The sequence below is a fragment of the Prunus mume genome, linkage group LG1 (genome assembly GCF_029339155.1).
Source record: "Prunus mume cultivar Tortuosa linkage group LG1, ASM2933915v1, whole genome shotgun sequence".
Lineage (NCBI taxonomy): Eukaryota > Viridiplantae > Streptophyta > Magnoliopsida > Rosales > Rosaceae > Prunus > Prunus mume.
In genome coordinates this window covers 8,860,006-8,874,752 of record NC_142698.1, presented here as the reverse complement: position 1 = coordinate 8,874,752, position 14,747 = coordinate 8,860,006, and the positions used below count along the sequence as shown (strand labels likewise).

The 14,747-nt window shown below is 37.9% G+C and overlaps 3 protein-coding genes and 1 non-coding gene across 4 annotated transcripts; 2 read left to right on the top strand and 2 right to left on the bottom strand.

The window, feature by feature from the left end:
* Positions 1-260: 260 nt before the first annotated feature.
* TRNAY-GUA (transfer RNA tyrosine (anticodon GUA)) lies at positions 261-351 on the top strand. Its single transcript is given in 2 exon segments — positions 261-297; positions 316-351. It is a non-coding gene; the product is annotated as a tRNA-Tyr (tRNA).
* A 133-nt stretch (positions 352-484) lies between these two features.
* On the top strand, positions 485-2,114 carry LOC103333125 (uncharacterized). Its single transcript, XM_008235924.3, has 2 exons — positions 485-1,621; positions 1,965-2,114. The coding sequence occupies exons 1-2, from the start codon at positions 724-726 to the stop codon at positions 2,027-2,029; spliced, it is 963 nt and encodes a 320-aa protein (XP_008234146.2). The 5' UTR covers positions 485-723; the 3' UTR covers positions 2,030-2,114.
* An 864-nt stretch (positions 2,115-2,978) lies between these two features.
* LOC103333117 (alpha/beta-Hydrolases superfamily protein) lies at positions 2,979-5,419 on the bottom strand. The gene is made up of 4 exons (XM_008235911.3): positions 4,674-5,419; positions 3,760-3,852; positions 3,601-3,668; positions 2,979-3,363 (listed from the first exon to the last, which is right to left on the bottom strand). Exons 1-4 carry the CDS (start codon positions 5,295-5,297, stop codon positions 3,201-3,203), a joined length of 948 nt encoding a protein of 315 aa, XP_008234133.1. The 5' UTR covers positions 5,298-5,419; the 3' UTR covers positions 2,979-3,200.
* Positions 5,420-8,567: 3,148 nt separating this feature from the next.
* Positions 8,568-11,524, bottom strand: LOC103333111 (Pentatricopeptide repeat (PPR) superfamily protein). The gene has a single exon (XM_008235904.2). It carries the CDS (start codon positions 11,501-11,503, stop codon positions 9,164-9,166), a length of 2,340 nt encoding a protein of 779 aa, XP_008234126.2. The 5' UTR covers positions 11,504-11,524; the 3' UTR covers positions 8,568-9,163.
* Between the last annotated feature and the right edge of the window lie 3,223 nt (positions 11,525-14,747).

Sequence of the window (14,747 nt, the reverse complement as noted above, 5' to 3'; positions counted from 1 at the left end):
AGATCATTATTCATTAGACAATGTACAAGTCGTTTTCTTTTTGTCAAGAGTAATTCTTATACATATACTATCACTTGACAATTTTATTATTCTTTTTGGTATAGTATTCTTTTTGAGAGGGCTGACTCAATTTTACTATCACGGAATGGCACCAATTTTAGAGGGCTGACTCAAAATTTCGGACATTTTAAGGGGAATTTTTGAATTATTTTCACATCTATAAGGTATAAATATTATTTACCACCAAGACAAACAAGCAACCGACCTTAGCTCAGTTGGTAGAGCGGAGGACTGTAGTGGGGTAACCTGGTAGATATCCTTAGGTCGCTGGTTCGAATCCGGCAGGTCGGATAGTTTTTTATTATCAATTTTAGTACCTTTATATTATGCAAATCTTTAATGATTCTTGCTTTCTTCCCCTACACTTTTCTTCTTTTTTGTTTGTATCAATTCTTCTACACTTCTTGTGGGCGATGTGGGGGAGAGTGAGTTCGTCCCCTTACACTCAAACTCAAGTCTCTTCCTCTATAAGTTAGATGAATTTAGCATATCGTTTATATATAAAAAAGTAGTAAATTTATCTGATTGCCCACTGCTTGCTTACATCTGTTCCCCTGTCTCTCCTCCTATACCCAGCAAGCACAAATACACACCTCTTGGTCCTCTTGGATAAGATCATAACATCATCATATATTAGACAAAGAAGCCAAGAGAATCCCAACAATGGAACAAAAGACACTCCTACCAGTTCTTTCATGCATCATCTTCTTCAACCTCCTCTGCTTCACCATAGCCCAAAAACCTCCTGCATGCCAAACCACATGTGGTTCCCTTATACTCAAATATCCCTTTGGCACAGGCGCTGGCTGTGGCTCCCCAACTTTCCAACCCTACATTACCTGCGAAATTACCAGCAAGGACCAAAAGCAGCAGCAGCAGCTCCTCCTCACCACCCACACTGCCTCATACCCAATCACTTCCATTTCCTACTCCACCCAAACCCTAACCCTAACGCCGCCCTCCATGTCCTCCTGCTCCTCCATGCAACCCTCCCCATCCAACTTCGGCCTCGATTGGGCCAGCCCTTTTCAGCTCGGCCGATCAACTTTCATCCTCTTGTCCTGCCCACCCCCCACCTCTTCTCTCACGCTCGGAGGCTCCTCCGGCATCCCGGTCTGTGATCCTTCCTACTCTAACCTCTGTGCTTCTATCTACACGTGCCCTTCTGTGGTTGGTCTTGGCCTGCCTTTGTTCCCCCCTACCAACACTTGCTGTGTGTATTCACCGGGCAATCTTGATAGCAAGGGTGAGCTGGACCTCTGCGGCCTGAAGTGCGCCGGGTATACCTCCGTGGTGTCCCTTGGAGACTACCCGACGGACCCCGCCCGGTGGGAGTATGGGGTGGCGTTAAAGTATAGCCATGGTGATTTGGATAATGGCATTGTGGACACCAAGTGCAAGAGCTGTGAGATGAGTGATGGGGTTTGTGGGTATAGGGTTGATGATTATTCGTTTCTCTGCGTGTGTAAGAATGGCTACAACACCTCCTCGGATTGCAACAATAATTTCAGTCCAGATCAGGACCTGTTTTGGGGCTCTGCCTCTAGGTTACCACCTGCTTGTAAGTTCTTCTTCTTCTTCGATATATTTCTTTTTCTTTTAATTTAAATTATTAAAGAAGAAAAAAAAGTTTTCATTTTGATTAGATAATCATTTTTAAATGTTGATGCCTCGCTGTCATAAAATGCCACCGGATGCTCTTGAGCTTTAGTGGAAAGTGCAGTCCAGTTTTGCAGAACTTTGTGTGTTTGTTTGGGATGGGACTTGTATTGGAGGATAAAGACAACTTTATTGCGTGAGCAAAAAGAAGAGATAGCTTAGGCCTTAAGGCGGAAGCTACAGAATTAGCAAATGGGGAACTAAACTTTAGTGCTGACTTTTTCGTCATCTTTTCAATTTTGCAGGGAAAATGTGGTTTGCGCTCGTGGTTTTTGGGGAAATCTCCTACTCTTGTTTTGATCTTTTTTGAATTGTAATTGGACCCCAAAAAATATTTATGTGGCTATGTGAAAAAAACAAAATTAGAATAATAAAACAGTCAAATTGAAAAGGAAGAGGAATAAAGGTGAGCAAAGCATCAGCATCTTCCTCACATATAGGATGTGATGCTCCACTTGGAAACCTTAACCATCCAATTAAATTAACCTCAGCCTCAGGTACGTTCAAGGATCGGATCAATTGATATGCTTTTTTTATAGTACGATGATAGTCTACATTATAGTTAATGGGGTTTATCACACACACACAATTAAGATGCCATATAAGAGTTCGAACTTGAGACTTCTGATATACAAGTCAAATTCAATGCCCTTTTTCACTGGACTAGACCTCGTTGACCAATTGATATGCTTTTGGTTGGGAAGTTTGGGTGGTTTATTGCAAATTATAAAAACGCTAAATTCATGATGCTACTGGCTTTTAGAATCGTGAGAATGGAACATATACATTTTCATGGACACCAACATAATTTTTACTTTTTAAAAGCACTAACATGAGTGTAACTTTTAAAGCTTCCAAGGCAAGTGCAATCTTATCTTTGCTTGGATGGAGTAATTTCAAATATGGGATTAAATTGTTTGTACTACAATCCATGATACACATATGTTAAGATTTGTATAAGAAAATGAAGAAAATAAATGGATTTCAAATGAGTCCTTACATATAATCATTTTAAATCCATTACAAATGTTTTACATCTAGTTATTTGAAATAAATTGAATCCAATGTTTTCTAGTTCTTTTCTATAGCAAATTTAGCCTTGTCAAATCCAAAATGGAACCTAAGAGCATAGTCTTTATTACCCCTTATTATGTTGCCAAATAGTTGCTTATGTTGCAAGCGTTCATGTGAGAATTAATATGATCCAAAGGTCTAGATTCATAGTCTGGCAATACAAGTATCCTATGTCACCGACAATCTAGTAAGAAAACATTTCCCTCATGATATTTTCATGAAATCATTAAAAGAAACATCTGCGTAATCCGGTTCTACTGCGCTGATATACACCTTTTCGTCTTATAAATATACAAAATGACCACATAATCCACAATACGCACCAGCATATCTCATACCGTAGATTTTAAATGAAAACCAGTTACTTATCTAGTCATCTTGATTGCTCTTCACCTTCTCTTCAAATTTCAATCCACCTTGCGGCCGTTGCTGTGGCTTTCTTTTTTAGGTGGAGGAAGTGGATCAATGAGGAAAGATTTCATGTGCTTGTACATCTCTTTGGGTTTCTCTACATTTATGGCATGCCCTGCATTCTTTAAGATCACTAGTTGTGAACTCTCACCTATTTGCCTGCAACAGAGGAAGAACAGTAAGACCAAACTTTCGAAAAAAATTGATGCATAGACCCATGCAATTATGTTTAGAAGAGGTCTTCCCATTGGATGAATTCCAATGTTTGTCTAAGTCAACTTAAACAAGGCAAAAAGTAAACATCATGGACATGATTTTGGTTTGTCTTAATCATAATGTTCAGTAGAAATAACACACAAATAATGTTATAGAAATAATTAAGCCCACCCGATTTACCTTTTTAATCGGTGCGCCAATTCCAGTGGGAATACCAAGTCATGCTCTCCCCAGATGATTAGTGTGGGCTGCATCAAGAAGAAATTCTGCTTTAAGAACTCCAGAAAACCAAAAAGATAAACACAATGCCCCCAAATGCAAAACATGTTAGAAAATTACGTGGGATATCTTGGGAAGATCAGACAATTTTCTGTCCTTGTGCAACGCTTGAATCAATCCTTTCCTCTCTTGAAGGTGTTCTGTGCACATCACCTGCCAGCCAACCGAAACTCATGAGACAAGTTTCAGGTGAAATCACTATATCGCCTATAATATTCGGAAATGAGAAATATTGAAGAACATCTTCATTTAATACGAACAAACAGGACTTGCACCATGATTGCCGCTGCATTACAGAATCAACGGTAAACAAACAATATTTTGAGCACTTTATGACCATGAACTGTAGTCTCTGGCAGCCTAAAGATTTTCCCATTGACACTTAGGATTGACACATATCCCTGAATAACAGAGGAAAGCTCTGTCTTTATGTGAGGCAAAACATAGTCCAAAATAGACAAAAGAGATGCAATCTGATAGCGCAAAAAAGAAATTATTGGCAAAAGAGATGAAAGTGATTATGTGCATAAGTCAATCTGAATTTACCATCTTCATCCTACAAACAGGACCAAAACGGGTTTTGTTGTGTTCAACCGAACACAAATATCACTTCCCGTGATTGATTAGTTGCTAGTTTCACAGTTTTGAAGCATCATTTTATCTTGTTTCTTATGAGTACGAATCAGCCAATTGACAATTGATTTGGCTATGATTCATGTATGATCCCAGATACTCTGTGAATATTCAAACCAGATTCATATGGTACTGAAATGTATGTTTCTACAATGCATCAACTATATTAACTTGCATTAGGCAAGAAAGAAAGAAACTTCATTTTTTTTAAGATGCCAATTTGCTCTTTTGAATTAAACCCAACAAATTAAACACGCCAAAACACACATAGAGACACATGCAATTTCATTCTCAGGGAAAAAAAAAAAAAAACAAAGGAGGGTTCAGAAAGTTTTGCTTACCTCAATAAAATCATTGAGAAAACAAGAGGGCACATTCTTAGCAGGCTTGTGAAAAGAGATCTTCAGCAGCTGCCTAACCTGCTGAGGCCTCTGAGGCAGCAAAATACTCACAGCCTCCTCCACACTCCTCACCTGAAACATCCCCTTCTCCATATCCTTCTCCTCCGTACACACCCCGGCGCAGCATAACACAAGCCTCTCTATCCGCTCCCCAAACTGCGCCGCCATGCTGTAGGCCACAAACCCACCATAGCTAATCCCAGCGACGCTCATTTTCTTCACCCCGTGGGCCTCCAGGAGGCCCACGACGCACTGGGCCTGAAAAGTCTCGGAGCGGTCGGGTCGGGTCGAGAAGGAGTCGCCGAAGAAGATAAGGTCCGGGATGTAGAGGTTGAAGCGGGCGGCGAGAGGGGCGACGAACTCGTGCCACTGCCACATTGCGTTGGCGCCAATCCCGTGGATGAGGAGCAGCGTAGGCTTGGATTGGGAGTGGGATTTGGGGACCCAGCAGTGCATGATTGTGCCTTCGCCCAAATCGGTGGTGGTGGATTTTAGGCCGTGCGATGAGAAGGAGTAGCGGAAGCAGCGGTCGCGCGACGCTGTCAAGCTAAAGCAGCCCGGCATTTTTGAGGTCGTGGAAGAAGAAGAAGAAGAAGAAAATGGTGGGAGTTTGAGAGTTGGAGAGTCAAAGAGAGGCTTATGGAAATGGCGAAGCCTAGCTGCCGGCCTATCTTATTACATGGCGACAAGGAGGCTTTATATGGTTTGTTAAGGGCGGGATATAAAAATTAAAAAGATAAAAAAAGGGCAAAGTGGAATTTTCTCTTTGTCTTTATTTTACAGTGGAGGAGGAGCAAATTGAAAATCAACACGTTTTTTCTCGTTTCAATGGTTTAAAAGTGGGTTATGATTATTATGGCACTTAATATGAGTATTTTTGTGATATTTACAGACTATTTTCATAACGGGCCAATACATCTATAACAAAATTACACCATTATAATGGAGTTAGTCACATTAAAAGTATCGAACCTTATCCGAATTATATATCGTCTTGCCACTATCTATGTGGGAGTGATGACAAAAGTCAATTAAATACTCTACGTGCTATTCGCATGCTTTGTGGTTAGTCTACCATGACCTTAGTTAAGGCTAGTTGGTAATTGTTTTTACAAATTGAAATGAGTATAAACAAGAAATTTTATTGACAAAACAATTTAGTGCAACTGTCAAACAAAAATGTAATAAGAGTATCATTTACATTTTCTATATCAAGATTGATGGGGAGGATTCTCTTTCTAGTACAGATAGAAATAGATAAGAAAAGAAAAAAAAAAAAAAAAACAATGAAGGAAACTTTGCATAGATTGTTACAAAGTGGTAAATGCATTTCCTCCTTTGAAAAATGATTATTGTTTTTAATATAAGAAAGAATATTCGTCTACCAACCCCAGAAAAAATGTGAAACTAATAAAGAGGATTGCCCCAACTCCCTCCCTACATAATACAATTTCATAGCAAACGTTTATTCCATTTTGGAGTTCAGCGATTTGTATGCAAATGCCATTAGGGATTTCTTGGTCTTGTATCCGGTTTTTATTTTAGTCCTCCAACTTAGTTTTTTAATTTATGTCGTCCTGCACGTGCTCCAATTCCACCCTTCCGTCAAATCCTTGTTTTTTTTTTTTCTTTTTGGTCTATAGCATGTATCGAAATTGACGATTGTATTATTACTTTTTCTTTTTCTTTTTCTTTTTATTTATTTATAAAAGAGCGATAATATTTTATTAATAATTTAAATAAAAATAAGTACAAAGCAACTAAAGTGCCGAATATGAATACAACTTCTCTGGTGACCAAACGTAATAACAAATTAAATTGATTTTGAAAGAATACGCACAACTCAAAAAATAATTAAAATCCCTGAATAAATAACCATAAGCACATGTACTCAAACATGCAATAAAAATTTAACGCGCAACGACATAAATGGCATACCCTACACCCTATTACTATTGAGAATTTGGTTGCCAAACAGAAGCTTCTATCCAGCTGTTGACTTTTTGCCTTTGTAAATTTTTTTGAACGGCGTTGATTAATTGAATTAAAACACTTGACTCTTATATGATGAAGATTGACCTTCATTTACAACATCAACGAAGATGGGCGTCAACCGCACAGCCCCAAAAAGGCAATTAGTTTTAAATATTTTTTGGTCAATTTAGTATTAAATATTAGCATTGTTGCGTGTGTGGGATGGCACAGAGCAACAACAACACTTGACATTGTCCGTTGCTGATGTCTCATGTTGTCACATCCTTGTGCCTACTTCCTTTGTTTTTCACATGAAATACTTAATGCGTGGGCCAAAGTGCTTTTATAACGTGATCAGCGAAATATGCGCATAATCTATATATATATCACAATTAAAAAAATAGTAAAATATTTAAAATATCAGAAAATATCCTTAATTAATGTAAATATTAAGAATTGAAATTAAAAAAAATTAAAAGAAAAATCAGATAATGACTCATATTTTCATGGGGAGAGGCTAGTTATATATATATAACCAGTGCAGGCAATAAAAACTCGTCAAAAATGTTTTTACAAACTAAAAACAATTTTTATAGTGTTTAGTTGAAATATTTTTTTAAAATATGTTTTTTTAAAGACCTTTTATATTGAGAGGATCGATCACACATACTACACAGATGCCATGACTGGAATCTAGGACCTCTAATGAGGAGCAATTTCTCCTAACTACTATATTAGTGAGTCTTTTGCTAAAGATTTTTGTTTTAAAAATTGTTTCTTAAGAATAAACATTTGCATGCTTTAAGAAGAGACGCCTTTATGAATTTTTGGATGGTGTTTGAAGTTGGAACTACTTCTGTAGAAAACACTTTCAGTTATAAGTGCTTTTATTATAAACATGTTAGATTAAAAATTCCAAGTGACGGTTAAAAAAGCACAAAAAGTGCTTTTGTAATTCAGAAGTTTTGATTGTTAACAAAGTTTTGTAATTCAGAAGTTTTGATTTTTGGATTGTCACCCTCTCTCTAGCCTCATCCATAGTTGCAAAAGACAGACTTTTACGTGACTGGGAAGTGTTCCATTTCTCATATTTATAGAGAACAAAACATTGTTGCTGACCATATATATGGCACGTATGGGTCAAAGTTCCAATTTGGGTTATCATGTTGTTGATCTTCCCCCTCCTCCTATTGTAAGCCTCTTGGCAAATGATTCTGTTAGGATGACCACTGCTAGGCTTGTCCCACTGCAGTTTTCTTTCTGGTCTTTTCTTGGGCTTCGGCCCTCCTTGTAACCGATAAAAAAAAGTTATAATAAAACGACTCTTCAAATAAATTACGAAGGAAAAAAAGGCTTCGTGTAGAAAAACATAGCCGACCAGCCTATCAACTTCGTTATTAGTAGAGAGATGCATGCAGATGCAGATAAATAATAAGTTTTACACAACACCAGACCAATGAGGAGCAGCAGCTGCTAGAATCAATCTTTGTGGATAGATGTCCACATCAAAATAATGTTTTTTTTTTTTCCACAGGCCACCTGTTTATTTTTGGGAAAGCAGGCCATTTGTTTTGACCCAACGTTGGTGACCTGTTTAGTTTGTTAACAATGCATTAAAGTCGAAATTGATGACATTTATCACTTTTGTGAGTGTTAAGTCACCTACTTTTGATTCAGTTTGTCTGCTTGCTGGCTTAGGACGCTTAAGTCTAAAGGCTCTATTTCATCTTGTCATTTTCTAGAGCAGGTACCCCTGCATTCGAGGTCCCATGTTCGAATTATTAACAACGATTATGGTCAACACAGACCCAGAAGTGTATAGCTTTGGTTTTAAGTCTAGTGAGATGAAAGAGGAAGTAGGAAAAAGAAAAATTATCAGAATTTCTACTAGAGAAATGAAGTAGATTTATGTTTTGATGACATTGTACTGCTTTTTAGAAGGAAGCTGTTTTCAAGAGAAACACCAGCATACCATAGAAGTGAACTTTTATGTAGCAACTAAATTCAGATCAATAAAGATCTATGTATCAAGTCCCTGAAATTAGATTCATCCATCCCAATAATAGTTCCTGCTCCAGTGTTTGATGAGCTAAAGCTTTTAGGAAACTATTGACCAAATATCCCCATATTAAACCAGTTTGTTCTAAGAGCAGCACTTACCAAATAACCAGTAGGCAGCACAGCTATCTGCTAACAAAGCATAACAGTTATTCCACAATGCATGTCTCTCTCTGCAGTATCTCCAACAGCCTAGTATCAAAAGGTTAAAAAGTAGTCCAGTGCATTAAACAAGAATGTTACCTGCAATCTAAATTAGTTCAATAGCAGTTGTAGCCACATTCTTCGCCGGTGGACCAAAATTCAGGACATACAAGGGTTGAATTTTTTTGCTTCGGTCAGTGTAGATCCTGATTACTTCTCTAGTAAAAAAATTCTGTTTCTCTCGATTACACAAGTTAGACAACACTCCAACCCTGTGTCTTTCCTATGCCCTTTTTATCCATCATTTTTCTCACATTTGTAGCCTCCTCCCACCTTCCAACAGAACTATACAGGTTGGAAAGCATTATATAATAGCCATCATTTTCTGGATCAGATTCTATAGCGTGCCTGGCAACCCTTACACCCAACTCAATTTCATTGTGAATCTTACAGGCACTTAACAATGACCCCCACACGCCACCATCAGGAGGAATAGGCATTGACAGAACCAAATCTTTAGCTTCTTGCAGATTACCAGACCTTCCAAGAATATCTACCATACAAGCATAGTGCTTCAAATTTGGTTCAAGAGAAAGATCTTGCATTTTACCAAACAGATATTTCCCTTCTTCGACAAGTCCTGAATGATTACAGGCTGAGAGAAGAGCAAGAAATGTGAGTTCATTTGGTTTAACATTTGAATTTTCCATCTTGCGGAAAATTTCTAATGCAGGCTCTGCATGTCCATGCATTGCATAACCTGAGATCATGACATTCCAAGAAATGACATCCCTCTCTTCCATTGAGTCAAACAGTTCTCTTGATTTCTCAAGCTGCCCACATTTTGCATACATATCAACTAATGCAGTGGCAAGAGATAAATTGATCTCAAGTCGTCTTTCCTTAATGTGACTGTGAATCTTTTCACCTTCTCCCAGAGATGCTAGATGAGAACAAGCTGAAAGCACTGTTACCAATGTTGCTGAATTGGGCTTGAAATTTACTGCAATCATTTTTTTAAATAGGGCTATAGCCTCAGCAGAATGTCCAGCGTGAGTGTAAGATGAGATCATTGTGTTCCATGTTATAATATCTCTCTGTGTCCCACTAAAAATTCTCCTTGCAATGTTCAAATGACCGCTTTTTCCATACATGTCTAAGAGTGAATTGGCTACCGATATATTTTCATCCATAGAAACCTTAATTAGGTAGCAATGAAGTGATCGCCCAAGATGGATTGCTCCCAACTGGAAACACGAACAAATCACAGAGACCAAGCTATTAGAATCAGCTTCAATGCCTAGATGTTGCATCTTCCTAAACAGTTCTATACATTTTACATGTAGTCCCATCTTAGCATAGCCACAAATCATAGTATTACAAGACTCTTTGTTTTGATGCTGCATTCCAAAAAAGAGCTTCTCTGCACGAGTCAATAACTCAAACTTGCAGTACATGGATAACAGTGCACTATGAACCATCTGACTCAATGCATAGTTTTTCCTTATGACTGATCCTAGGAAGGCCTTTCCTTCGTTGATAGTTGTGGAATTTTTAAATCCTGAAAGCATGCAATTGACTACAATTTCATCTGGGAAAATATCACTGACCTGCATTCCCTGGAACAAACTTAAGCATTCATCCATTAAACCTGATCTGGCATAAACACCAATAACTGAAGTCCATGATAGAAGATCTTTATCTTTTATTTCACAAAACGAAAGATAAGATTCACCAGGTGCCCCACATCGGGAATACATGGACAAAAGCAAAGATTTAACAGCTTCGGAACACCCAATTCCACTTTTTACTACAAAACCATGCAAGCATTTACCTTCTACCAGAGTACCCAGATCCCCACAAGCTTGAAGCCCAACTTCCAATGTTCTAAAATTTGGCCTCTCATCAGAGCCACCAACCCTATGCATCTCACAAAGACACTCCAAACCCTTCTCACTCTCATCATTCTGCACATACCCGATGATAAGCGCGGTCCAACAAACCACATCTCTCACAGTAGTTTCCTCAAACATAAAATATGCATCCTCCATTCGACCACACTTCGAATACATATACACAAACGAAGACCCAACTGCCGAATTACCTGAGAAAATCCCGAGTTTCGAAGCCAACCCATGAACATTGTTGCCATGTTCTAGCAACATTAGCTCAGCGCAGGAGGCAACGACCATTGGAAGAGTAAATTGGGTAGGAGCGAAACCCAAAGCTCGCATTTGGAAAAAGAAATCAAGGGCTTTTGAGTAATCGCCATTGGAGAAATGGGTTTTGATTATGGAGTTCCAAAGAAAGGTGTCTTTGGGACAAACTGAACCAAACACTTTGGTGGAAAAGGTGGGTTTGCTGAGAGACGCATAAAGAGAGATTAGCTTTGCGGCTATGAAGATGTTGTTTGAGTTTCCAGAAGTGACAATGAGAGCATGGGATTGAGAGAGATATTGGAGATTTGAATTTTGGTTGGAGAGGAAAGAGTCAAGCCGACAGTTAAGGTAGTTAGAAGCAGAGAATGAGCAAAATGGAAGAGAGGAGGGAACACGTCTGAAGAGGTGGATGGGTTTGTGTCTGACCATGAACATGGGATTCTCTAACGGCTATGTTCCTTGCGCTGTCGCCTTTTATTTGTAAGATGTGCACAAAACGGTGTCGCTTTGATACTCCCTAAATTAAAACTAACCATTACAAAGTAAAGCAAAAATTATATGATTGAAGATCGTTGTAAAATTCTTTAAGCTTTTTAGGAGCTATGGTCCTTGAACTTTGCATCGACTCTAGCTTTAATCCCGCAACTTTTAAAATAGCTTCCACGGTCCCTTACCTTTACTTTCGTTTATAGCAAAGGCTTTGGAGTAATTTATGTTACTTGTTTCCGTCAAAATGATAGTTGTTTTGGTCCTTTTAGGTGGGTTGTAGTTCCCACAAACGTCAATCTCCTCATTGATATCAAAAATTTGATTCGATAAACAAAAGCAACATAATCAAAATTGTGCATTTGTGCGTGTGAGCATATTAGGGTTTGGAGGAATTGAGCTGAAGGAGAAGGATTGGGAGGCGTACGATGTTCTTGGAAGTAGTAGTTGCCCTGGAGGCAGGAACCAAGGCCATCAATGGCTTGGCCGGTCTCGCATATCCCAAATTCAACGGTGTAGATTACTCTTCCCAGGGTCCCCATCTTCATCAGGGATTGAAGATTTTGTGATGAGATGTAGGAGTAGGTATGTGTTTGGGCTCTGTCTCAGGCACTGGCGAATCCAGGAATTTTTTAGCTGAGGTGCAATTATGAAAGGATAAACACTCTTTTTGGATTGAACATTTAAGGCTTTCTACGTACGTAGATTGACCTTAAGTCCCTTCATGCGTTCATATCATACATGAAAAATTGTTTTATGTAAAAATATTGACTAAGTATGAAAAATAGTTTTTCGGAATAATCATTTTCTCAAGATAATTTTTGGCGGCTTTTATTCCTTGCACATCAAATAAGAAAACTTGATTTCATGAGATTTTAGTATGAAGTATATATTAACTTAATGAGCCATCATTTTTAGCATAAATCATATTTTGCACTTAAACTGATTTTCATATTTTGATTTGGTAATAATTTGATTTTCTAGTATTTTTATTTGAATCCAAATGGGGGTACTTCCTTATTTACATTGTAAACTTAAGTAAATGGAGTAATATAAAAATAAATGAAAGTAAAAGTACAAAAACATTTACATAAATCGGAAAATGGAAATATGGTAATCTGTACATCTGGAGTGTGCCACTACTAACTGAGCAAATGGGCAATTTGAAAAAACTACAATGATTTTTTCGGCTAGAGGAGGTGCACTGCACTTCCTTGCGCCTTAATGAGTTTGCTACTGGTCTTAGGCTCGCAAGTCTAAGTTCATATTTATGCAAAGTTTGGAGAAGTGTGAGGGGTGGGAGGTTTATCTGGGGAATGAGTATGATTTGATTCTAGTAGTGGCGGTGAACAGTGAACGCAGAAAGTTCCACCGGTGAGGGCATATATGAACTTGGAGGTCGAAGAACACTGCCCAGAAATTTTTTTTGACTACTTTTATTTGTGCTAAATTTTTTGAATTTATTATAAATCCTAGAAGTAAAACACTACCCTGGTTACAATAATATTGGTTGTGGGTTGTTAATATCGGGTTGGGAAATGGATAGGAAAGAGAGGTGTTTTGGGGCTTCTTTTGTTATTTTTTTTTTCTCAAACTTGAAGGTCAAAGAACCAGAGGATGCCAAGGAAGAAAAATGGAAAATGAGATTGACGTTGGTGGGAACTAAAAAACTCTCATTTTGACAAAAAGAAGTAACAGAAGTTACTCCAAGAACTTTGCTACAAATGAAAGTGAAGTTAAGGGATTGTGGAAACAATTTTGAAAGTTACGGGACTAAATCTAAAGTCGATACAAAGTTCACGGACCATAGCTCCAGAGCTAATACTTTATTATCATGGGATTCATACTCTATGAAATTTTTTGTATACTTGAAAAAACCAAGGGGTCTCATGCCTTTAAAGACTTTAAAATGAGGGAGGTTTATAGTAGTTAATGGAGTATCTTCATGATCAACTATTCCTTTTTTTTTTTTTTTGGTTGTTGAGAAATTTAGAATTGCATTCATAATTTAGCCAAAAAAGCTATTAGCCACAAATGACCAATACAAACTAGCCACAAAGGGCCATTACAATAATGGAGCGGTCCAACATCAAAATTAAGACAATCTGGTGTGTCTCCATTAACTATCACGTAGGACCGAAGAAACTCTGGCATAGACATCCCAACCAAGATTGCAAACTCTGAATAATCATAAAAAGATAAAGCTTACAAAGACCAAGCCATAACAATACAAATAAAGCTATCACAAAGGAGAGGTGAAAGCTCTCATGAAATGAGATGTGAAAACTACACAGAGAAAAAAGTCTCTGTGACTCATTCCGAACATAAAAAACCTCAAAAGGATGGTGGTGGATATCTGACGCCAAAACGTAGGTGGAGATCCGACACCGATCGAGACACAGCTATCTGTGATGGTTGGAGGAAAATCATAACAAAATGAAAGAAGAAGAGAGGGAGGAAGAGAAGAGGGGAGATGGGAGGAAGAACATTGACTTCCTTTTGCTTCAAAGTGAAAATGACTATAAAAATATTTTTTGGGAGATAGGGAGCTATGGAGCTAGGATTTGGTATTGGACCAAAGATGAGGGTTGATATGATGAGATTGACGGGGCTACGCACTATCCTTTTTCTTTTTCTTTTTGTAAACGATGGGGTTGATTTGATTATATTGTATGAATCGTACTTTGGGAATCTTATCACCAACTAGATATAGTATATGTGGAAAAAAATGCAACTTGTGTCTAAGTGAGTTGAATCTCTTTCTCATTCTTACATGTGTTAGATGAGATGTTGACAAAGATGATAAATTCCTAGCTAGAGTAGCATTGTATTTGTTCCTCTAGCATGCATATGGTCAAATTAATTAATAGTGAATGGGGGCACACTACTAATAGTCAAATGAATTAAAAGTTGCGGCAAGTGGTTCAAAAGGCACTCTCTTTGGCCTAATTTATGAATTTGCCATAGTGGCATGGCAAAACAATATTTGTAGATAGGTTTTTGGTTTGAACCTTTTATTTATTTATGGGAATTATGGATCATAATGAGAACAATAGAGGAATCTGTAATTGCAATCAAAAGAAAATTGTGCATCCAATTCCTTGTAATCAATGCATGAGCAAAATAAAGTCCAACTTTCACTTCTGGCATGCAAATCAGTCGTTGTTGGCTTATACCCATCAAAGACTGGCCA